Raw genomic sequence first — 24,805 nt, 5'->3', positions numbered from 1 at the left:
ATCCCTTCCAGGATACAGACCGCCTCCTTCTGCTGAACTAACACCTGTCTAACCTCGCTGGGTCTTCTCCAAATAATGATCCTGTTTGCTATACTTGCTGGAGTGAAGGAAAAAAAAATATGCGATCTTGTTGTTTGATTTGGCACTGAAAAGTCTTAGGATGAAAGCTAATGTGATCAGCCTTTTATACAACCCCTTGTATATGAGTGCCCCATTATCAATGACGAATAAAATGTATTCCCAGAAATTTTGTCTAACATTTCTTACCAAGAAACAAAAGATACCGTTCGTATAAAACCCTATTCTGTGTACTTTCTGTAGTTTTTTAAGGGACGTACAAAATGATTTTTTTAGTACTTTACATGTACTAAAAAAATCCAAGTGACCCAAAATCGACCCATTCTTACACCTGCGTTCTTCCTTACTGATAGCCACAATACTATAGCTTCCCAAAAAAGGTGTTATAATTCCCGCTGTATTTCAGATTTGTTATCTAGGGTGGTACTTATTACATTCACTACGTCAGTTCAAGACGAAGAGCTGGTAGAATTAATGCTAGTCAACAGTTAGCATAAGTTCCCTTGGAAAGTTATCAGTCATGAATCTATCATTTATAACCCTCAGTTAAGAGTTTACTATTAAGTTATACATATCCGACATTGATCTTTCTTTGGGACTTTTTATTAGAGCAACAAATTCTTTCTTTATCACTCGAGTTAAGAAAACATTTGGTCCAAGTTGTTCAATTGCCTTAGAAATACGTTTAAATGCTTGTGTACGTCATATTTTTGATAACATTACAAAAATAATGTTTTTTAATTGGCGACGGTAATGAAAGCTATAACAGTACTCAAACGGGTGCTGTAATGAGACTCCTTACAGCATCCGATGCTGTAATGAGATTTTAGTAACATTTTATGGAACCAGTTCAAGTTGGTGACATTGGGTCATTAATTTTTCTAGTTGTCAATGTGACAATGTTTGTCTATGGATGTTTAAACACGTTCTTAGCATCGAATACAATGATGGTCCACAATGATGAGGACATTAAACTCTGAGCAATTTTTCTTATTTTGGGAGGTGTACATGAAACATTTTTGTCAGGTGAACACAGGTGAATACATTTTGTGTTTTGACAGTTTCTAATTGTCAATTCAAATTTCTATTTTCAAGTGTTACGGTGTTACCAACTGCTACATACCCATTTCCCTACATTGTCAAAATATATTTTATTTTTTAGAAAAAAAACGATAAAAACGCGAATTTCAAAAAATAGCATAAAAAACTCGTTTCTTCACCACTCGTTTTTCAACTTGAATTCGTGCATTTCAAACGTGTCTTACGAAACTTGTTTTTTAATATACTATTAATTGACTAGTTAAATGGTATCAATTTAAATAATATATTTATTTTCATAACTTCTTGTTTGTTCACTCCATATTGTTCTAGTTACATTTTCACGTTCAATGACCATCCTCTCCATCTTTCGTTACTTTTCATTTTGTATCTTTTTTAAATATTCTTGCTTCACATTACTATTATAGCATAAATAAGTTCCTACAATAACAATGTATAATACATTGCTGAAATTTACATAGACTTTATCGATAATACCATTACGTATAGAGCATCCAGGGTTTAGAGGTCTCTTGTAACTCTCCATTTTGGTGTCTAACTTTGGCCCGTGCTACATTTATTTACTCTCATGATAGAAGATATCATATAGCTTCGTAATGCGTTAGAATTACAACGTTCGAGTAATCATAATTGTTAAAAATAATTTGAGAAATATTTGGTGCAGTTGGAAATCATTAAAAATAGTTTGGTGATATCTAAATTTTAAATAGTCTCTTAAAATCTATTATAAATTGTTAAAAAACCTGGGGAGGCGTGACAAGCTCTTCCAGGTAATTGCTAATTATTGGTAAATTGCTAATTAAATTATCATAAAAGTGTATTTTAAGATTTTAAGAACTTTCGACTGTCTTCAACAATCATTTAGTGCTCATTCTTAAATATATATTTAGTTGCTCAATTTCATAAATTTTATAAGTAGGTAGTTCCGATTGAAAAACTTACTTAAAATGATGCTCAAACGAGACTTATGTATAATAAATTTAAAAATTTCAGTTCTTTTACATTTATAAACTTAAATTTTCTTTTACAAATTTTATTTTTAAATGTATTTTCCAAATATTTTAGATAATCACACTTCCTGTAATCTCTAACTATTATTAGAAACAACTGATTTTGGATGTTATCGGTAATATGAATACCTCATAGAAAATTCTGAAAAATATATTATTTAATAAACGCTAAAAAGTTCATTTTGACAAAACCAAACGAGTAATACTTCATATTGAACACATTAATGGTCCTTGGTTCTTGAAAATGTTCACATTTTCTTAAATATTTACAGGATGTTTTTCTAATTTCGCGTGCAGATCCGTTAAATCGGTTTTTAATTTTTCAAAAATCGTGGATAAACTGAAAAAATAAAATATATTTTATGTAACGATACAATACTGTTAAAAAGCTACTTACTTTCCTTGATATGTTTGAAAATTCCCACTTGGCTCATCTTCCATTGTTGTATAAGATGATTTACTTTCAATTGAAACTTGGGTTCCTATCGATTTCATATTTCTATTACCCTACAAATTAAAAAAATATATATGTATTAAGGATTAAAACCTTTATCAACAAAAAATAATTATTAATTGCCAATTACGTGCTAATATTTTTAATAAAAATATTCAATTTATATTGGCCAATTATACCCTCCAATGTGTACTTTTACTTTCTATTTTACCGATCACAACAAACCAGTTATACTTTTTTATGCAAAACAGGTGTTAAACGACCGACACCGTTTTTAAAGAACTATTTATGTGAAAAATCTCAACTCAATACGTGGATTATTTCGCCTCATGATCCCAATAAGGCCAAGCGCTACAAGCCAAACTGGTGATGTTAATAAATTATTGATACAACTAGTGGTTATAAAAGCATTTCGACTTAAATGGCAGTTTTCCAAATGTGGAAACGTTATAAAAAAAAATTTCAGAAAATAATATAAATAAATGTTGTACATCAACTTTGTACATTAAAAAAAATTAAATATTTTAATAACTGAATGTAATACAAATAACAATTTTTAATATAATTAATTAGATAAGCATCAATTTAAAAGATATGAAATCAGTTTTATGTCACCAAAGAAGATTATTATAAAATATTTTTCTCATTAAGAGAAAATAAAACCGCCCATTTACGCAATAATCAAACCCGTATACGTTGATCGAACTAAGTAGTTAATCTCATAGCATATCGTAACTTTTAATATAATTTATAAGTAAACCCATGACGTTTAAATTGACCGTGCGTTAGAGGTGTGTCGTCGAAATTAAACTTCCAGATCGAAATCGAAACGAAAGTTCTTGAGGAATCAACGCGGATATATTAACGATAGGTTTCAAACTCTTGTGTAATATCCGAAACACTCTGAAAACAGGCTAATTTTTTTATTATTCATTAATTTTGACTCAGAATTTCAGTTTCTAAAAAAAAATAAACAGGTCGAGGTGAGACAATTTTATTATTTTAATTGGATGTTGTATAATTTTTTTTACAATAGGTATTTTTTAAAGAATTAACGGTTTGAATGTGTGTTTAAAGATTGTTTAGAAAAAAAAGGATTAATTATGTTTTGTTTTATAATAACGTATTTAAAGTTTCGTTTTATAAATATTTATGGTACCTACATAATTTACTTATTAACATTGAAAACATCGAAAAACGTCAATACCATTAACTTCAGGTTGCTCGTCATAAATTATGACAAGATATAGTTAGTGTTGTAAAAATCAGATATTGATGAAGAAGAGATTGAAAAGCGAAAAATGGGTTGGATCTAATAAATGCAACAAAGGGGCTAAATAGAGAAATTAGGAAAAGAGTAGTAATAGAAGAAAGACACGATGAGAAGATTTTGATGATAGAAGATTTTTTTCTTTAATAGATCTTATAGATTTAATTTTACAGAATGTATTTTTGATGTCTTCTAGCTTCATATGTCTTCCCTTTAGTCGTCGGACGTGATGTTGATTGCTCAGCAGTTGAAATGCCTTTATATTGTAGTGAAGGTGAAATCTAGCTTCATGCTTTTCAGCAAACCTTTTAATTTCTTCCTTATCGAAAGTATATGGGAATTACGCACATACCAAGAGACACTGTTTCCTAGCACTTTCTTCTGGAATATATGAATACACGAGTAGGTGCCAAATTGCCATATTGATTTCAAGGTCTGATTGTAAATCAGTAGTTTGTTGGAGATAAAAAGTTTAGAGTTTTTTCCAATCAGCCAATGGAACTATCTTTATTTTAGGGCTAATCTCGTTCTTTTCTTCTTCACATACTCTTTCTCCCTAAGTTTGGTATCCAAAGTCATACCTATATCTTCATATGGAACAGAATTGCCATTTATATCTAGAGGCGGTGCAGCTTTTTGCACTTTATTTGTAAAACTGATATGGACCAATTTCTGTTCGTTAAACTTTAATTTCCTTTTTTTATGTTTCTGGCTTCCCAGTATAACTATTAATCTTTTCCATTGTATATTGTGCTGTGTCATTTGTAAACGTTGGAATATATATAGCAGATACAGGACCCAGTATACTGCTTTGAGGCATTTTCTATCTTCTTGTTTATCTTGTTTTCTTGTCTATCTTTTTGTTTAACTCTGAAGAGTCTGTCCGAGATGTACGATGTTAATATCATCAACTAGAGCATTTTATTCAGTTTATATATAAAGCCTTCGTTCCAAACTTTATCAAAAACTTGTGCCACATCTAAATAAACTGCCAAGTAAACTTTCTTTTCTTCCAAGCGTGTGCCTGATTCCAAATTAATAATCTGGGATTAGGTTATTTGTCTCTAATATTGGTCTCAACATTTTAAACAATAAACTACTGTTCCAAGAGTTTTCAGACTAATGGTAATAGTCAAATCGTCTGGAAGATTTAACATCGAGTTATTTTCCTACAATTATCCAGCATGGTACAAATGGTTTAATCTAAGGACTGCGTTGAAGAAGTCAATATGTTACTGATTTACATCTTTCCTAGACAAGTACTTTATGATTTCTCCTGCGATGAGGTGAAATCCTGGAGCTTTCTTTGGATTCAGCTTAGTCCTTATCTCATATGCAACTTTTTCAGAAGTAACTGTTGTGATATTTTCTGTTTTTTAAAAGGTTTTCAATATTGGTCATTTCTTGATTGTTATGCCCTGGGTTGGGAGGAAAGACCTCATTCAGATGTTTAGCAAACAACATTAATTTTTGCTTATTGTTTGTAGCCCATGAAGCTCATGGATTCTTCTTTAAGAATTCAATATGTTACTGATTTACATCTTTCCTAGACAAGTACTTTATGATTTCTCCTGCGATGAGGTGAAATCCTGGAGCTTTCTTTGGATTCAGCTTAGTCCTTATCTCATATGCAACTTTTTCAGAAGTAACTGTTGTGATATTTTCTGTTTTTTAAAAGGTTTTCAATATTGGTCATTTCTTGATTGTTATGCCCTGGGTTGGGAGGAAAGACCTCATTCAGATGTTTAGCAAACAACATTAATTTTTGCTTATTGTTTGTAGCCCATGAAGCTCATGGATTCTTCTTTAAGAATTTGTATTTCTGCATCAAAACAACTCTCTTCTGAGTTACTGGGTCTTGTTATTAAGTATAGTTTTTCCTGAAGGATTCCTTGATTGTTGCTATCTTTTTTAGCTCTTCGTTTGTCTTTGATAAGTTCTCTGATCTCAAATAGATAATTCACACTTTTGGTAGCACGTATTATCTCTTTAGTTGTTCTTGAAGTCAATCTAAAAGCTTTTCCAATCAGTAGCTTGGTTAGTAAGAGTAGCTCTGGCTGCCCTTTTAATGTCCTTTCACTAATGTTTGTATGACGGCTAAGTGATCAGAGCCCATGTTAAAAATCTCTTCTACTTCTATGAAATTGGAAGAGTAGTTTTTCTTAATGATTAGTAGTTGCGGTTCCTCTCTTGGACTACTTTCTTTAATTGTCTTCCTTTGGTCATGGTTAGCCCGGATCTCTACAACGGAATCTCAAGGTATCTGCTTCAACTTTAGATCATTTCTCACGATCTCCCGATAACACACTACTTCTGGTTGACTGAAAAACGGTAGGTTATGTAAATTATAGTGGAAACTTAAGCCGTTGCTTCATACGCCTAACACAATGCTATCCATTTACTATCCGACCATTAGAACTAATAACAGAATTAGTCATTTTATTCGTACTTCGTTCAGTACTCATCTACAATAGGAAATATCCTCATCTACAATAACTTCACTATTGTATTTTGCGCTTGCATATAATAAATGTATAAAAAAATCCATATAATCTACTAAAATGACAAAAACAAAAATATCACAACTTTGATCCCAAATTAACGTGTGTAATAATTTTTATTTATTAATTGAGCCGTAATAAGTCTTTTAAAGTGCCACGTGCGATCTTTATTGTTATAAAGAATGAATGAAACGCTTGTGGATATCATTTTTTACGTTCGCTTCCCTGTGAAAGCTCTTTTAGAGTAACGGTGCTAATTACAAAGAGATATAGAAATGAGATCTTTTCAGGTTATTCTGAAATAGAGGACAGTAAATGATAGTGTTCATTTTTTACAAGCCATCTGTTTTTCTTTTTGAAGTCATCTGTTTTGAAGAGAGAGAACAAATTTTATTTTCGGGCGTAACAAACAATCTCATAAAAACATGCAAATAAATTCGGTAAATATAATACATTTCCAAAAATAGGGCTACCGACCTTGGTCTTTTTACCCGAGATCAGTGACATTGTTAGATTAGTCAACAGTCTTCTCTGTTTCGAAATTTTTGATGGTATAGCGTTAAATGGTTACTGTGGGAGTGACGGTGTAACTCAAGAGTGATAAACAGATGTTTTAAGGGGTTTAATAAAATATTTTTGGTAATTTCAGTAGAGAAAACTTGTAACCGGGAACGGATAGGAATAATTTTGATAAGGCTGAAGAGGAGTTCGTTACTAGGATTAAACCGTAAAATCGTTCTTAGCGCAGCTTTTTCTGCAACTTCCAGGTGGTACTTGGATTCTCTTGGCACGTCATAAAGGAAAATCGATGCCTATTCGATGATTAGTCTGCTTAGCGCGTTATAAATGTTAGGAATCTAAAGTTCTTGGTGCGATTCTTGAATTTCATTTTTACTTTGAAGTTGATGTGGGAGACATGGTAGACGATTGAATTGTTATTTCTGGAGAAGGATTTATGCTCCTTCTCCAGAAGAGAGAAAAGGAACAAAAAAATCCTTCTACATCCTTCTACATACCAGTTCTGAATCCACACTTTCGCGGCATCAATAAGCGACTGGAGTTTACGAACTGAATTATAGATGTTCGGACAATACAAGACCAAGGTTGTTGTATCATCGGCGTAGATCACTGCATATGTGTCCAGGTTGAATACATCTGGGTTATTAATGCATATATTATGGCAGAAGATGTTGTATAAAGAAGGTGCTATTGGAGATCCTTGTGGAAGACTTTATTGTAGGGAGAAGTTACAGGAGTATAGATTTTTCAGTTTTACGAGTAAAAAACGTTCTGAAAGGACCTTTCAATTCTTGATTGAATATACACATTCCTTTCTTTGTGGTTTAGATTTTACAGGTACCAATTTATAAGAAAGATTTTTAAAGCACCGATATTGTTGCCACGGAAGGACTTAAGCTTTTAATTAATCTTTTTCTTTGAATAAATAAATAAATAAAAAATACATAAATAGAAAAGTATTTGATCTAATAAGTATGATATAAGCAAACTATTTAGACTGAATTGAATGGTGTATTACGTTTCTTTTAAAATTCTTATAAATTCCTTATACGAACAGATTATAATTTATGACAAATTAAACCGACCTGACTCGCTCGCACTTTAATTACGCAAGAAATTGCTACAAATGCGACCTGTTACAAAAATAAAAGACCAACATCCGGAGTCACAATTGCAATCACGTCAACAATTTTTAGTTTAAAAGTCAAATGGATACGTTTATTTGCGCAATCTGATTTAATTTAAAAGATTGCTATTAATTGGAGTAATTTTAAACAACGTCGTGTTTAATGCCAAAACGATTAGCACTTGATATCCTTATTAAACTTATTTAAATAAGTTTACTTATTCTAATTACTGTCACCTTCTGATTATTTCTTCATTTGAGCATTTACACCTAATCTACATTTAATATGGTAACATTATAATCACTGGATTTTATAGAATTATAGAAAAAAATTATTTGTGGCCCTTTCTGAGGTCTGCATCTCTTACGTAGTAATTTCTATTATAATAATAGTTCAAAAACTGTATGATTAAACAAATCAAAATGAAAATTCTGTCGTGACTCTGTCTATTATTCTCTCTATATCTTTAGAGACTCATAATTTTGTAAATTTATGAATTAAAAAAATCTAATTTTTTTTTTAGATAGTTTTGGAGAAATTATATAAGAACTCAAAAAATCAAAGCTGTAATTAATGAGTTAAAAAATGGGAAAGGTAAAATACAGACATTAAAGGCGTTTAAAATTCGTCTAAACATATTTTTTATTTTCTTTCATTTTTATATACAAATCATTTCTTAAATAGAAAAGAAAAACTTATTCACTTAAATTCTAAACAAATTTTTGGGATGATCGATATTTAAAAATCCACGTTTAATTTACCAATACTTGCTGTATCCATAACCACCATAGGGGCTGTATCCGGAATATCCACCATAACCATATCCACCATAAGAAACGGGAGCAGCATAAGCTTTCGTGATGATTGGAGCGCTGTAGGTCTTAATAGCACTAACTCCCAAACCTAATCCACCATGGTATCCACCATATCCGCCGTATCCACCATATCCACTGTATCCACCGTAACCCAAACCATGATATCCTCCGTATGAAACACTTGGATATCCATGATATCCATAACTAACCGGGGCGGCAACTACTGGAGCAGCTACAATAGGAGTTGAATATCCAATTCCATGGCCGACACCTAAACCAACTCCACCATATCCGTAACCTCCAAGAATACCCCGTTTTTCTTTGGCGGGAGCTGCGTCTTCAGCTAGTGAAGCCCCAATAATGGCAAGTACAACAATCTAGTCAAAAACAAATATTTAAAAATTATTAAAAATACAACATTATTATAAAAATACTCACCAAGAATTTCATTTTTTTTAATTTACAAAAAATTTCTTTTTGTAGTCACAAAGAACTGAATACTTTAAGACACACTGTGGTAGTGTTGTGTTAAATCGTTGCAAAAAGGTTCTTATATACCCAGAAAAACAGGAGGGATAGTGGTTGGGCTGGGTTTTTCACGCGATGTGTAAAATTCATAAACAAGAAGTGGACCGCGTGTGTATGGACCACCTATAACAATCGCTACGGTTGTGACGTAACGGGTTGATATGGCTGTGTCTCAATGGGCCTTCATCGGGTTATTGGTGAAATGGTCCGACACACGAGATGATGAAGAAGAACGATTCTTTAGTTGGACGAAGCTCAAGGTAACGCCCAAGCAGCGCGCCACTTTATTGTTATTATGTAAAAAGAAGTTCTTTTAGACTTATGTTGATCGAAGGTTAAAACCGTACCAGTTTCGGATTTCGAAATTATATGGCAGCTTTTTTGATGCAATATGTTTTTCTTAGTCGACTTGTAAAAGTAAATAATAAAATTGTGATGGTTAATCTTAAAAATTACTTCAGTTGGGTTAAGATGTTAATAATATAATAATCGTTCATATTTTAATTTATTACCCATTTTAATTAATATGTAAATTATATGGAAAATAATAATTCTTATAACATGCTATTCTGTGAAAAAGACGCACATCATTAAAACATGATGAGAAGGAGCGAATTAGATTATGAAACTAGAAACTTTATAGACAACAAAATTAAATTTGTTAAATTATTAAAACTATTATTGTTTTTATTATAACATAAAATTTCGTAGATTTTTTTTACCATAATATAGTATCACGTTATACAAATTTTAAAAATAAACTTAGTAAATATATCTTGAAGATTTCTTAAACTAACAAGGATAGAGATCGTGTTCATAAAAATTAAGAAATGACTGAATAATTTCAAAATGTTAAATCGACGGTACACTTAAAAATCAAGAATACAAATACTCTTATAATGTTCTCTGTTATTAAATGTTAACAATTACTCATAATTTATAATTGTTTATAATCCGAAGTTTTCCGATGTAATACTTTAGTATTTACCTCAGTAGTACCATAAAAGAAAAGTTGTATTGTTATTAAATCGACCAACAATGATTTTTTTCATTCTACCCAATCTAAGAAAACGCGTCAATTTGTGTACGATTGCATAAAATTGTTGCAATGATATCTAAACGAAGATATGCCGAGCACTTTAATTTGAAATATGAAGAGAAAATTGTCGTATTAAAAAGACAAGCATAAATAGATTATTCACGACCTAAGATAATATGTAGGGGACCCACTTAGAGGTTACCCAAATTTCAGAGGTTTACATATTTAACGTTCGCCATAACTTTGTCATGTTCTGAATAAGTTTTGGAAAATTATTATTAATTTAAATTTAATAGTTTAAATCATAAATTAATCTGAACTTCGTCATCACAATTAAGCTTGATTTTGGGCAATTCTTCAAAATTTCATCTCCATAAGATTTTTCATTCGGTTTGTTTAAACGTATTACATAAGTCAGAATTCCATGACATAGCACTATGCATTTAAGGCAATCTAGGTCAAGTTTCAGCTGTACAACCACTTTTTGCTTGACAAAGGGGGCTCAATACCTTATATGATAGAGGTTTAACTTTGAGAATGAGAACCAATCTAGATACTTCGGCTCTCTTCATGTTGACTGCTGTCTTGATAAGTATTGTAACTATTATCTGTTATCAACTCTAATTACAGTAAATATAATCATTAAAAAAATACAGAAAGTTTAAAATAAAAGAATCTTAAAGTACTTGGCTTATAGAACAGAAAACTCTTCGCAGAACCCAAGTTTCTGAACAGTGTTGCTATTGATGGCGTCTAAATTCGTTACTGTTAATTCAGATGTAATGTTGAGGTATCACATTTAAGTCCTTTCGTATATTCTTTATTATGAATTATTTTTGTAATCAAATCATAAATCCACCAATATGGATAAACAGACTACTTATTGAAACCAACTTCAATAATATGTTGATTGATTTTGAATCTGAAGTGATTTTTGGGCATGATGAAAACAATGAATAAGGATGAAGTCCTCTTCGAAAGACCACATCAAATACGAACGATAATTATTAGTCAGAAAGTCAACAAAATCCAGAATTAATTTACCAAAGAAATTAGTCTTGGAAACTGTATGCGACAAATCTTAAAGTGTAAACGCTGGTGGATTTATTTTTTCAGAGAAATGTATTGCATTATTGAATTTATATGGTGAGCAAGAAGCAGTAAAAAATCTAAAAAGGTATCACAATGGAAATACCCAGATGTCCGATTTATCGTAGGACGATAATCCCACCTCTGCCGAACTTTACTGTGAACCCAATACATTCAGGGAAGAGGCGTGCAGAGTGACGCCAGATCCACACCCTGCCATCCGACCTGTAGAGGGTGATCCTTGATTCGTTGCTTCCGAGAATTTGGTTCCATTGATCTACGGTACACTAACGACTTGTTTGAAACACATTAACCAAGCAGCTCGGTTAGACTTATTGTTAGTGATCAAAGGCTTATTTATGGGCAGCAACACGACCGTTAAAAACAAGCAGATTTGTTCGCTTACGGATGGTATTCAACGAAACAACAGTCTTCGATGCCTGTTGAAACTCCAGGTGTACGTGGTCTATCGGTGGGTGTGGTGCTTTCGAATTCCTTAAGACAGTATCGTAAGATGAGGCTACTTGACTACCCCACGACTACATGGACACAAGGCATACATGTTCAGTCCTGTGTCACGAAAGCGAAGTTATGTTTTTGTTTCTGGTGTTTTTTTCTTGTTATCAAAGGAAGTCACTGATAAAAATAGTGCGCACCTATTAAAAAGCTCCTATGGATCAAAACCCTACATGAATTACGAAGTGGAAGACCTGGACAAAGCTATGAATGCAGTTCGAAAGAGGATGTCAAGGAAAAAGGACGCAGAAACGTTCGAAGTGCTTCGGACAACATTAGTACGGAAGATGTTTGGATGGAATTCAAGACCCGTTGGACATCCGACTGTTTTAAGCAAGTCTGAGGAGCTGTTGATTTCTGAAACTTTGGCTGTTGTTGCGAATTGGGGGTTCTCCTTGACAAAGGCCGACAATCGAGATGTGGTGAAAAAATACCTAGATAAACAAGGGAAGCAGGTCAAGGTCTTCAAGAACAACAGTCCAGGTCCAGATTTCATGGATTCTTTTATCGCTAGAAACAACCTGTTTAATTCAATAAAAAATGTGTCTTTTACGTAAAAATACATTCCTTAATGCTTCAGTTACATTTTCAGGGGAACTTGACCATCTGACATGCAAAGTAAGAGATTGCTCCTAAAACGAAGTTTAGTGTACAAGAAGCCCCAACAACGGGGCTATTCGGACATCACTTTTTTACACATTTTTTGTTGTTTGTATAAGGTATTTTCAATGTTTTATGATAGCTATATAATCCTGAAGGTTAGGTTGGTATTATGAATAAGTTTTTGTTGCCTTAACTTTATTTCTTCACTTTTAATCTTGAAAAATGCGCAAAAAACATGTCCAAGTAACCCCATCTTACGGTACTCAACGGTCCTATTTTCTAGTTTTGTGGGTGTACTGATTCGGAGAACATTCACCACTTACCTTACACTTCTGATTCAACTCCATGCTCCTTCAAAAAACGACCATTTGTGATAGTAGATAATTACACCTTTCTCGAAATTATATATAGCAATATTATTTACTATATAAAATTAAACGATGTAGATCATGACAGACATATGAACCGCAGATGTCGGCATTTGTATGGATGCCCAAATACATACTTAATCGTAGATAGAACATATTTTTTGCCGATTTCGTAGCCTCTAATATTCTGTTTAAAGATTGATTAACATACAAGCAATAAGAGTCAATAAACCAAGTGAACGTTTAAAGAACAAACAGTGTTAAATCGTCGTGAAATTACAGTTACGAGGGATGGATTGTTCGATTTCACCATAAGATCTTCAAGAGTATTTACAAGAAGAGACGGAGCCATGTACAACAGAATGTACATGTTACTGGAAGTGTTGCAAAAAGGACGACTTTCTTTGGACACCGTACATAAATAAACAACTACAGAAAGGTAAAATTATTACAACTCTATCGTTGAGTACCATATTTGGAAAGAGGATAATAATAGCTGTTTTTGATCATGAGAAGATTATTGAAATATACTAATTCCAATATGATAAAATACACGACGCATGTACTGATATTGGATACCAACAATTTTGTCAAGACTCAAGTTCATTAATTACAAAATAAGACCTCTGTAATGATTTTTGGAAGTAATACAATAGATGGTGCACCAATTTTGAGTGATGTAATTTTTAGTAGTTCATATATAGCGTCGTAATTTCATTTACGCTGCGCGTTGCAGATTTTGGCGCTTTCAGCAACACCTACTTTTAGTACTCATAAAGATTACTTTGAAAAGAAGATTTCCATATGGACATTGAAGATCAAGATATGCAACCTAATATTACCCATATACAGTAACTTATGAAACAACTCTTAGACAATGAATAATTGTCTAAGAGTGAACCAGTGAATATAAGGGACCAGTGAACCTTAAGGGTCACTGGTTATTTATATGTTACTAACATATTGAAAGATATTTCAAAATCGCCAACGAGGGCAACTAAATTCCTCAAATATAAAACACATCATGCACTATAGCTACCAAATACAGAAGCGTTATGTTTGTTTGTGGTAGGATTTAACGAGGAGTCAATACGATATTATGAGAAAAATTGAAAAACGGCGCTGTCCATGTACCTACTCATTATTACAAAAGGCAAAACAGCAATGCTATTCGGCACCTGAAGCTTTTCTTGTAACATGCATATGTGTTGAAGTGCTATTGCAATATGTTTTAAACCACACTTGTTGCCGTTTATACCAGTATCTAAATAAACTTTTTGATGCAGCAAAGAAGAACGGTCTATTTTAGAACTGATTTGCAAACTCAATTCAAACAGAAGTTTAAAAATACAAGAGACTGTGATGCAAATATCTTCCAAAGCTCCGTTGTTCCACTTAGATAAATATGGGAAAATATTGTCCTCCTCCCCGCTAGGTTTCTTCATGACCTAGATAATAAGGATGTGACCAAGAAAAAAGGGGCACTGACCATGAAGTTAAAGAAAAGGTATTATTTAGCATGGTTGGTGGGAAAATATGTAATGCCGCACTAGCACAGCATCTAGAATGCGATGCTACTTCTCTTGGCTGACTTTAAAAAGTTTCAATGACGATACAAAAATATAGTTGTTGAATCAATCGTTCACTTGTCACACCAGCAAAATCTAGAGAAGGTTATAAGATTACAGCGGAGCCAAAAAAACTAATTGAAAAGAAATCCAAATAGGAGATCGGTCTCTTCGTTGCACGATTCTAAAAGCTGGTTTTAGAAATACTAATGAACGGAATCTGATTAGAAAATTTTGCTAAAACCCTAAATTCACAAGCAAAATTACTGGAGTTAACGAAACCATGATTTACTAATAATTTAATTCACATGTCTTATTGTCAATCGGGCAACTATCAGAAGAGGCTGCTCAAGCCACAAATAAACACTTTCATACATACAGCCAAAAAATTATCCCAAGAAGCGTGTAACAGATATGTTATGCACTGATTATTATTTAAATAAATAAAAATATTAAAAAAAAATCATATTCTTTTTCCATCAAGTTTAAAAATACACCGGGGACGTTTACTGGATTTCAAAGGCACAAAGAAAGTAGAAACATTAAATTAAATCTAGAATTAATACTAGCTTTATCACTAGAACTCGAAACTTTCAGCCATGAAAGCCTTATAAGGTATTTATAAAGTTTAAACAGATCTTCAATCTATATATGGAACGACTCACAGTTGCACAATTGTTCTAACAATTTAAACATCGGGTAAAATTATCTTATTATTGCTAATAGTATTAAAATCAACCACCAAGTATTGATATAAAAGCATCGAATTCAGACAAACTGAACTTTGCTTAGTTTAGTGATTGATTTGTTAATATTTATTTATAAGTCGCAGGATCGAATAGTTTATTGTTACTATATACATTCATGGACGGGTCATTGCCTAGAATTTTTACAAACAAAAGTGCTTTCAGATGGAGACAAAAACACTGTGTTACTTTTCCTTTGCTTTCGATTCTCGTATATGAAAAGGATTTTTAGACGATTTTTTGACTTGGTTATATAATAATCAAAAAGAGAAAAGAAATAATCAATACTATTTATTTGAAAAAAAATAACAGTCCTAACTATTTGCCTACAACAACACTTATATATGATATTTTAAATACTGTGTTTCTTCTGCTGTATATATTTCTTGCAAAAGTTCAAACATAAAATATCTAAAATAATGTGTTTTACACCATTTACCGATTACTATCTTTAGAATCCTCTCTTTAAGTAACAAATTATTAGCATACTTTAATCACTTTTTTAATATCGAAAGGTATCTTCAAGCAATTAAAATTTCCTTTTGTCGCAATAAAAAATCTATATTATTGGTTCAATTAGTTTCAAAACCCGGATATTTAAATACATTACTAATTTTATATAAAAACTAAAGGTTAATGAAAGCCGTAAATTAATAATTATGGAAACGTATCAACCTTAAAAATGTAAATGAGACTTTCATTTTTATAGATATTAATGACTCATTCTATGTATACAAAATTTGTATAACAAGTTGGATTCGATCGGTATATTTAGCCACCTGTATAATAAAGCAACGTCAACGATTAACGGAACCATGATTCAAGGTAGAAAAATATTTAGAGCGAGTACCATTTAAGTCGAAAGACGTTGTTGTAAATTTTTTGAAATGTGAAACCTAAAAAATTTTTAAACGCAACATAAAAATGGGAGTTTCCTTGACCGATATATATTTTTTTGATTACAATAACTCTTTTATCCCGGATGAGGCAATTCATATACATACCGTCCGGAACATAAGACAGAATTCTCATGAAAAGTCTCGTATAATGGATTCCGTCAACGGTCGAACTAATTAGCAAATCCTGCAATTTTGCAACGCACATTTGACCGTCAAGTCTTTGTCTCTTTTTTATTATTGCAAAATCACCGTTCTCTTGAGTCACACGTTCGGAAGTTCAAATTATAAAATATTTTCCTACCTTTTTTCTATTTCATTTAAGCCAAAATACAAAAAATTAGTTCTGTAATAAATAGTTCTGTATAAATTATCTTAATGGATACCGTAATGTAAGAGCTTAAGGCGTACGTTTCATATAAATAGGAGTGTCGACGACGAAATCGCCGCCAATTTCCCGTTTCCAATTATAATTCGACTCTGGTAGAAAATTAATGTTATAATACCAAGTGTAAAAGACGATGATAAATTTGCCACGATAACAGCGGAGCTTAACAAAAAAAAAACAACGAATGAAAGTACAACTACACTGCTTTATGATATCTGACGGAATACAATCACTTTCCACGGATAAACAACTGTGTTCCCCGATTTAATAATTTTATTATGTAATAAAAGGTCGAAAAGAAAAATTGTTGTTTCGTTCACCACCTGGATTATCCAAGGATGGTAATAAAAACAAATTGCAACTCATTGAAACCTTGAAAAAGATCTTTAAAAATTCATAAAGGTTATAATGAGAGATTTAATTTTATAATAACTGTTATAACTGCATAAAATAAACATAAAATTTTATCTGATATAGTAGTTTTTGGAGATATTTCACCATCACATGGTAATGAAACTTTTAACACGATTTATTATAAAAAAGTGACAGGACAACATAAATCTAAATTACTCAACTTTGGTTAAACGATGTCTTTAAAAATGAGATTCAAATCTTGGTTTCAGTTTCCTTTACACACAATGCCGTCTCAGGTGCCACGGTTTTTATGGGATCATTGAAATACCTTTGAATCTTGTTTGTGATACTTGATACGTTTCGAAGTTGCGATATAAAGTGCTCTACTTATATAGTTTTCGTAACTATTTTAAATTATACTGATATCGTTTTTAATTTTGGGGATTATAAAAGTATTGTATTAAATATAAAAAAATCGGATTTAAACTTTCGAAAAAATAAAGAGAATACAAAAAGGAGAACGATTTAATTTGCAATATAATCTCCGTGTGATCTTAAATTGTTTGTCTGTGGTGATATATTGCACGTCCAGAAAAAATTGACGTCAACCACTGTAACCTAAATTCCTCCAGTCAATGTACAAACAGATGCAGAGATAAATATGTCTGAAAATATACGTTAATTAAACTGTACACAAACATGGGTAATGGAAATTTTATATATCAGATTGTGTATAATAAATGTCTCCTACTTATCTACTTTAAACCATGTAAACTACCGAACCATATCACAAATAAGATTTATTAAACAACTTGATGGTGATATTATTTAAAACGCATTTTATATGTCCTAATAAACAAATTACTATTTTGTCTAAAAGAACATTAGACTATTTCTCAAAAATGTTATATTATTGTTACATAATCAAAAAAATATTTCAAGTGTAAATGAATACCTTAACTTTTATAGAGTAGTTAACCTATATAAATGTTAATTTTTTGGTGAAATTTTTGAGCCACGCGGACTCCTTCTCCACGGTCACCATCTGCTGTTTTTTATAGTACACACGATCACTTACTTTTTATTACATAAAGACAGGTTTCTATAAAACATCAATGGAAAATCTAAACAAAAAAAAATTTAAATAAAATAAATAATTAATTTAATTATTAAGATATAATTTGAATAACAAATTAACTAAATCTTTTTATTTTATCCTGAGCTATTAATTATAACAATAAAAACAATAGCATATAAATGAAAGAATTTGTACGGTAGATTTAAAAACAAACAGAGGGCATCTTAAAGTAATAGCTGTATACGCCCCAAAGGAAGGCCGGAAAGAAGAAAGGAAAGAGTTCTATAATCACTTGCAAGATACATACAACCAAACAAATAAAAATCAATATACAATCATTGCAGGAGATTTGAATGCAAGTGTGGAGAAAGAACCGATCGAAAACATAGTAGGAAATCATGGAGAACAAAAATTAAACGAGAAGGGGACCGCAAAATGTAAACAGATCATTATTGACTACATCATAGTGAATAAAAAACTGTAGGTTGGTGTTGCATGCACATGTCTATAGAGGATCACACATTTGAACAGACCATTATTTGCTAAAAGGTAAAATTGCAATATCACGTCCATGGCTCAAAGACAGGAACAAGCAAAAAACAGAACAAACATATAAAACATATCTATTACAAGATGATGGCATTAAACATTTATATCAAAAAAGATTAGCTAACTACTTGCAATCAATAGTAACGGCAGATAAAATCGAAACTGAATAGAAAAACTTGAAAAAGATAATCCACAACCCCGCAAACGAAGTCTTATAAAAAAGGAAGAAAAACTAAAAACAAAGAGGCCTGAAAGTTTGGAATGAAGAAATACAGGACGTGATTAACGAGAAGAAACAGGCATATATTACCATGCTAGCCAACAGAGCAACCCAGAATATAGAGAAACACGGAATAAGGCTAAACAGCTTACAAGAAAAGCACATAGAGAAAGCTGGAAAAGATACATCTCCAACATCGAAGACGACGACCAAGGTAGGCAAGAATATGCATACAAAATTCTCAGACATCTGAATAAGCATGTGAAAGACACATCAACGATAAATGTATTAGATAAGGATCGATAGAAACAGCACTATAAAGAACTACGGTTCAATCCGAGAGGATAGCCTGAAAGGGCTCAAAAATAGAAAAGCTGTTGAAACCGATAATATTAACATTGAACTTATAAAATATGGAGGTATTATTTTGATGTTATGTTTTCTACATTTTATAAATATGTGTTGGAAGCGCACCATAGTTCCCCACGACTGGACGATAGCCAAGATGATGTCTCTTTATTTAAAAAGGGTAACAAGAATGAAGCCAACAACTATCGTAGAATTAGCATTTCGAATTCAAACTACAAACTATATTGCCGCATAGTAACAACAAGAACATAAGTAATCGCTGAAACATTCTTGGATAGGGTATTAAGAAGCAAATTGTGGTCAATACTGAAAAAAAGAGGCTGTTCTGGTCACTTAAGCAGAGCAACAAAGAGCCTTTACAGACACACCGCTATAATAATAAACAGTATCTCAGACGAAGACTTGGATTTGATCTACATTAATCAAGGAGTAAGACAAGGCTGTTGTCTATCACCGCTTTTATACGATTTGTATATAGATGATCTAATAAAAAATTGGAAGAATCAAGTTCCAAATAGAATCCGCTTACATCATAACAACGTCCTGAAATAATTTGTGCTACGTCAGAAGATAACCTTGAAAAAGCTGTATACTTTGTTAATAGCATAAGTAGAGATTACAACTTCGAAATCTCTAAGACAAAAACAAATACAATGGCATTCATAAGAAATGAACACGATAAGGACATACATCACAAATTGACAATCTTCACAAGAATGTGTGGAACTATTAGACGAACTTTGGGTAATAAATGCAGGAAGGATACTCAAATGAAATTTTATAAGACAATGGCAATACCGACTCTGCTATATATCAGCGAAGCATAGGTGACAAGGAAAAAGGACCTAAGCAAGATAAAGTCCGCGGAAATTAAGTTTCTAAGAGCGACCAACGGCTGTAACATATTGGATCAAATCAGAAACGAAGATATTAGAGAGGAACTGGAAATTTTCGCAGTTAACGATTAAATCAAAGAATGCAAAGAGAAATGGATGGACCTCGTCCAGAGAATGCAGGATGACAGAATACAAAATTGATGGCACTGCAGCATAAATTAAGAGGAAGACAATCAGTGGGACGCCCGAAAAAGATGTGGTCTGAAGGATAGGTAAAGGTCAACAAGGCCTAAACCGTTAAGTAGACGACGCGACGTCTATAAAAACAATAATATTTTCATGAATGAGCATGTTTCTGTCCGGTCAATTTACTCGGTATTTTTAAATGTGTATTGTGACATTCGGTACCTGGTATTTATTGGTGCTCTTTCATGTGTTCGTAGACCTGTACTTGGTCATTATTACAAGATATTTAGTTTATATTTACATCAAGAAGTAAATTTGGTTCAATTTAAAGCTGATGGCGTTTTTTGGAAATACCCTATTGTAAAAATGGTGCAAATTGCACAATTATTGTGGATGATGAATGATCCTACTCTACCCTTGTCTTCATCTGAGTCTACCGTACCTGAGTCGCTACGTATTTTGAAATCAATCCAGTAGGATATTAAAAATATTCACGTATGATTCACGTCTGATGTTGACAGTACTATTAAAAGCAGTACCAACCCAACCCAACCCAACAGGCATCTACATCCCGAATCTAACTGATACATTGTTTGTAAACGAGCATCTTACAGCTTACAACGCAGAATTCTTTAGAAAACCTAAACAGAAGTGTCGTGAGAAAGTATTTGTAGCCACTGCGTTATCTATTTTTATAACGATCGAATCAACTTTCTCGGTTGCTGCAACGTCTTTCACGATCTATTATCAAAACATGCGCGGGTTACGCACAAAAACTGAAACTAGCTACACGAACTCACTAAACATTACTCACGATTTTGTATGCCTTACCGAAACGTATTTCAATGATTAGATTTACGATGGGGAAATCCTTTGAAATGAGTGCGACATTTATCATCGTGACAGATGCTCGACGTATTCTGAAAAATCCCATTGTGAAGGTCTTGTTATTGCGAATCACTGACTACGCTTGCGATGTAAGCTGAGAATTTGTGGTTGTTTGTGTGTTGCGGTAATACACGGATGATTTTGTACAGTGTTTATCTGCCGCCATGTGATCCTATACCGTTCAGTGCTTTTCTTCGACAACTTCAGGATGGACGTGATTGGTATTCTAACATCTGCCTTCTGGACGTTGGTGATTTTAATATCCCTACCGTTTCCTGGTCTATGTTTGCTGTGTATGGACTCATTCCTGTTGGGCTTGGATACTCGGGCAAAAGATTTCCTTCTTAATATCTATTATCATTCCAACAACATTTTAAATAAATGATAGAACATTAGATTTAATTTATGGAATTTTGATGTAATACATTCTGTAATCTTGAGTGATGAACCGCTAGTCGACTTGGACACGTATCACCCAGCTTTTGAATTTGTTTCCTACGCAGATTCGAACTGACTGGCGGATTATGACGGTCTTAGAGGTGTATTGGCGAGCGTCAATTGATGTGACCTGCTTAATTCTTTAAACGTTGATCAATGTGTTAATGTTTCTGATGAAAGGAAAATAGTCAAGTGTGGATCCGGTACATAGAACAAGTATCGAAAAAGCATAGTGAATTAAAAGTGGGAAAAGGTTGTTCTTGACTTTCCCGTGACGTGACACAAGCTTTCCATAAGATGTGCCATCAAGGGCTCTATTAAAAAAATATATATATAAACATAACAAAAATATATACATAATACATATTCGTATTCATATGCCAAATATGTTTTTACAAAAATAACAAAATATTTTTAATCGAGCACTTCTTGTTGTTGATCCTGTTCTTAGTCTTCCCATAAAAACCAGCAACGTGTAGCCGAATGATGTTCATCGATTGAGTTAGGATTTCAGAAATCACTTAGCTGTCAAGTACCTAGGCTTCGCAATATTGCTTCAACGCCGTTAAGGCAGGTATCGAATTTTGATCAGCGGATATTATCTCTTTCGCGATTTTGTCATGTATTTTGTTAATTATTTGCAATAAATCTGGTAGATTGTTTTAATGGTGGGGAATGAAATGATAACTTAGCATTTTTAAAACTTTTAATTTGTACTTATTTGGACTTATTGTTTTCTTTGTTTCGGAATCAAATCAGTCGTCAATCGACGTCATGCTAGCACTATTTTCTCTTGATCAGCTCTGAACGCTTTTGAACTAGTTGAAGGACTAGTGTTTGAACCGGTAGTGACCTCGACTGGTATCTATTGTCAAGTACATTCTCGTATAAGTGATCCAAATCTTCAATACAGCACGATTATAGATTAATGTTCGTAAGTCCAAGTAAGCTTTTACATTACAATTTTATCCTTAGCTGGAGTCATCTTTTTTCGAGCTCTCTTATCTGCTATCTATATTCATTTCTTACTAGTTATTTATCAAAGGAGTATGTTATTCTACAAGCAACGACTTAAATATGGGACTAATAAGGAAAAGATTGAAGAAACTCCCAAAAATGTTTGTTTTCAATTTCTTTTCAGGTTAACTAATTGCTAAATTTATTATCTTTTCGTTTAATGTTTTTATTAATTTTATTAATTATGAATTATGAGTTATGACTTATTGAGACAGACTTATTAAATTATATCATATAAAATATAAAAATGGAAAATAGAATTTCTTAATTTATACTTATTTATTACGTTAAATTCATTCAAACGATATACGAATTCGTTTCGTAAGAGAAATTATTTATTATAAAACAATGTCCAGTAAAGCGTTCAACAAAAGTGTACGCCCTAACAGAGAATCAACAACAACGCACGAAATCGTTCCCGAACACATGGAAGTGTGCGCTATTTTGTAACGTCTGTATTTACGGGAGGTAAAAAAGCCGGCGTGGTAAGTGAAACCCTGCTATTTTCCATGCGGAATAATTACCAAGGGGTTATTTTGAGCGCACGCGACAATAACGTACAAATTATAACAGAATTCCGTATAAATAGTAAAAAGATTTGTGACATTATTTCAATGTTGGTTTAACTGCAAAAGAATTCACTACAAAAACATGAAAATTACAGTAAGTTTTCTATTTTTGTGGTAGTTTTGTGATAGTGACAAGAATGATTATTTTCCTTGTGTGTAAAGGTGTTAAAATTATTTGAGATTATTTTAAGGATTTTATGACTTGAGTAAGTGTTTGTACACATTTTTCTTTTATTTTTCAGAGCGTTATATTAATAGTAGCTGTCGTTTCTTTATGTAATGGTGGCCGCCATAAAAAGAAAGGACATGGACTATTTGGATACGCCCCAGCATATACAAATTTCGTAGAAAATTTTCCTTACCATATCTTAAAATATACCCTCGATAGACTAATACATCACGACGATCATCATGAAGACGATCATCATGAGGGGATTCTATCCAATTTAATCTATAACACTTTTGGAATAGGAAAACATCATCATGGTCATCACTCACATCATCATGGTCACCACTCACATCATCATGGTCACCATCATAGCTTACATCACGGTACTCATCATGATTCACATCATGCATTACATCATGATCTACATCACGGATCACATCACAGTCTTCATCATGATTTACACCATGGTGGTCATCACGATTTACATCATAGTTTAGATCATCACCATGGACTTCATCATCATAATTTACATCATGGACTTCATCACTACGGACTTCATCATCATGATTTACATCATGGCCTTCATCATCATGATTTACATCATGGTCTTCATCATCATGATTTACATCATGGTCTTCATCATCATGATTTACACCATGGTCTTCATCATCATGATTTACATCATGGACTTCATCATTATGGGCATCATCACCATGATTTGCATCATGGACTTCATCATTATGGGCATCATCACCATGATTTGCATCATGGACTTCATCACTATGGGCTTCATCATCATGATTTGCATCATGGACTTCATCATCACGGAGTCCACCATAATTTGCATCACGGATTAAATCATTTACATCACGGTTTGCATCACTTACACCATGGTTACCACAACCTACACCACCATAGTTTACATCATGGTGTTCATGAAATTCATCATCATCATCATCCAACAAATTACGCAGGGTTATTCACGAATTACATACCGATACACACTGGATTCGGTGGTCATTTTGGAAGTTTTGGAGGTTTGAAACATTTCGATCAGTTTAACTCATTTTACAATAATCATCTTTTTAAGTCTATTTAAAAACAGGGATTATGTGATTTTGTAGATTTAACGTGATTTAAAATAAAATAATATATACATAAAATATTAAAGATTTTTTTGTAACTTTGCAAAAATCGGTAGAAGAAAATAACTTACTTGTTGATGCGTAATTGCTTCTTTCCTAAGGTATTGGTGAAGTAAAGTCACACACACGGACAAATTGTGGTCAGTTTCCTAGAAAATGATCCATATCAAACGAATTATAGTGCGCATAATAAATTGAACAATCGGACTTTTAATTTTTCCAGCAGAACGTAAAGCTTTTCCTGTAATGTAGCCATTCCCGATGCCCCTTTGATACTATTGCTTGTGTCGCGTGTCATCCCCCTATTGATTATTTTCACAAATTAACTCGAATACCATAATCATGCGATCTTTGATCAAACATGTCGCAAAGTTTCGAATTTTACCTGGCGCGGGAACTCTTCGTCCCGGTAA

General features: G+C 32.6%; 1 protein-coding gene and 1 long non-coding RNA gene across 3 annotated transcripts; both read right to left on the bottom strand.

Moving 5' to 3' along the window:
- Positions 1 to 1,388: 1,388 nt before the first annotated feature.
- LOC139430368 (uncharacterized) lies at positions 1,389 to 24,516 on the bottom strand. 2 transcript variants are annotated; one of them, XR_011640846.1, is made up of 4 exons: positions 2,732 to 2,870; positions 2,545 to 2,654; positions 1,615 to 2,487; positions 1,389 to 1,557 (listed from the first exon to the last, which is right to left on the bottom strand). It is a non-coding gene; the product is annotated as an uncharacterized lncRNA (long non-coding RNA). The 2 variants fall into 2 exon arrangements; XR_011640845.1 differs by lacking the exons at positions 1,389 to 1,557; positions 2,732 to 2,870 and adding an exon at positions 24,464 to 24,516 and having other exon boundaries at positions 2,080 to 2,487.
- Positions 8,643 to 9,473, bottom strand: LOC111422327 (glycine-rich protein-like). The gene is made up of 2 exons (XM_023055538.2): positions 9,272 to 9,473; positions 8,643 to 9,210 (listed from the first exon to the last, which is right to left on the bottom strand). Exons 1-2 carry the CDS (start codon positions 9,281 to 9,283, stop codon positions 8,776 to 8,778), a joined length of 447 nt encoding a protein of 148 aa, XP_022911306.1. The 5' UTR covers positions 9,284 to 9,473; the 3' UTR covers positions 8,643 to 8,775.
- Positions 24,517 to 24,805: the final 289 nt, after the last annotated feature.

Source organism: Onthophagus taurus, chromosome 1 (assembly GCF_036711975.1).
Source record: "Onthophagus taurus isolate NC chromosome 1, IU_Otau_3.0, whole genome shotgun sequence".
Taxonomy (NCBI): Eukaryota; Metazoa; Arthropoda; class Insecta; order Coleoptera; family Scarabaeidae; genus Onthophagus; species Onthophagus taurus.
Note: the sequence above shows the minus strand (reverse complement) of the source record. Positions and strands in the feature narration are given on the sequence as shown.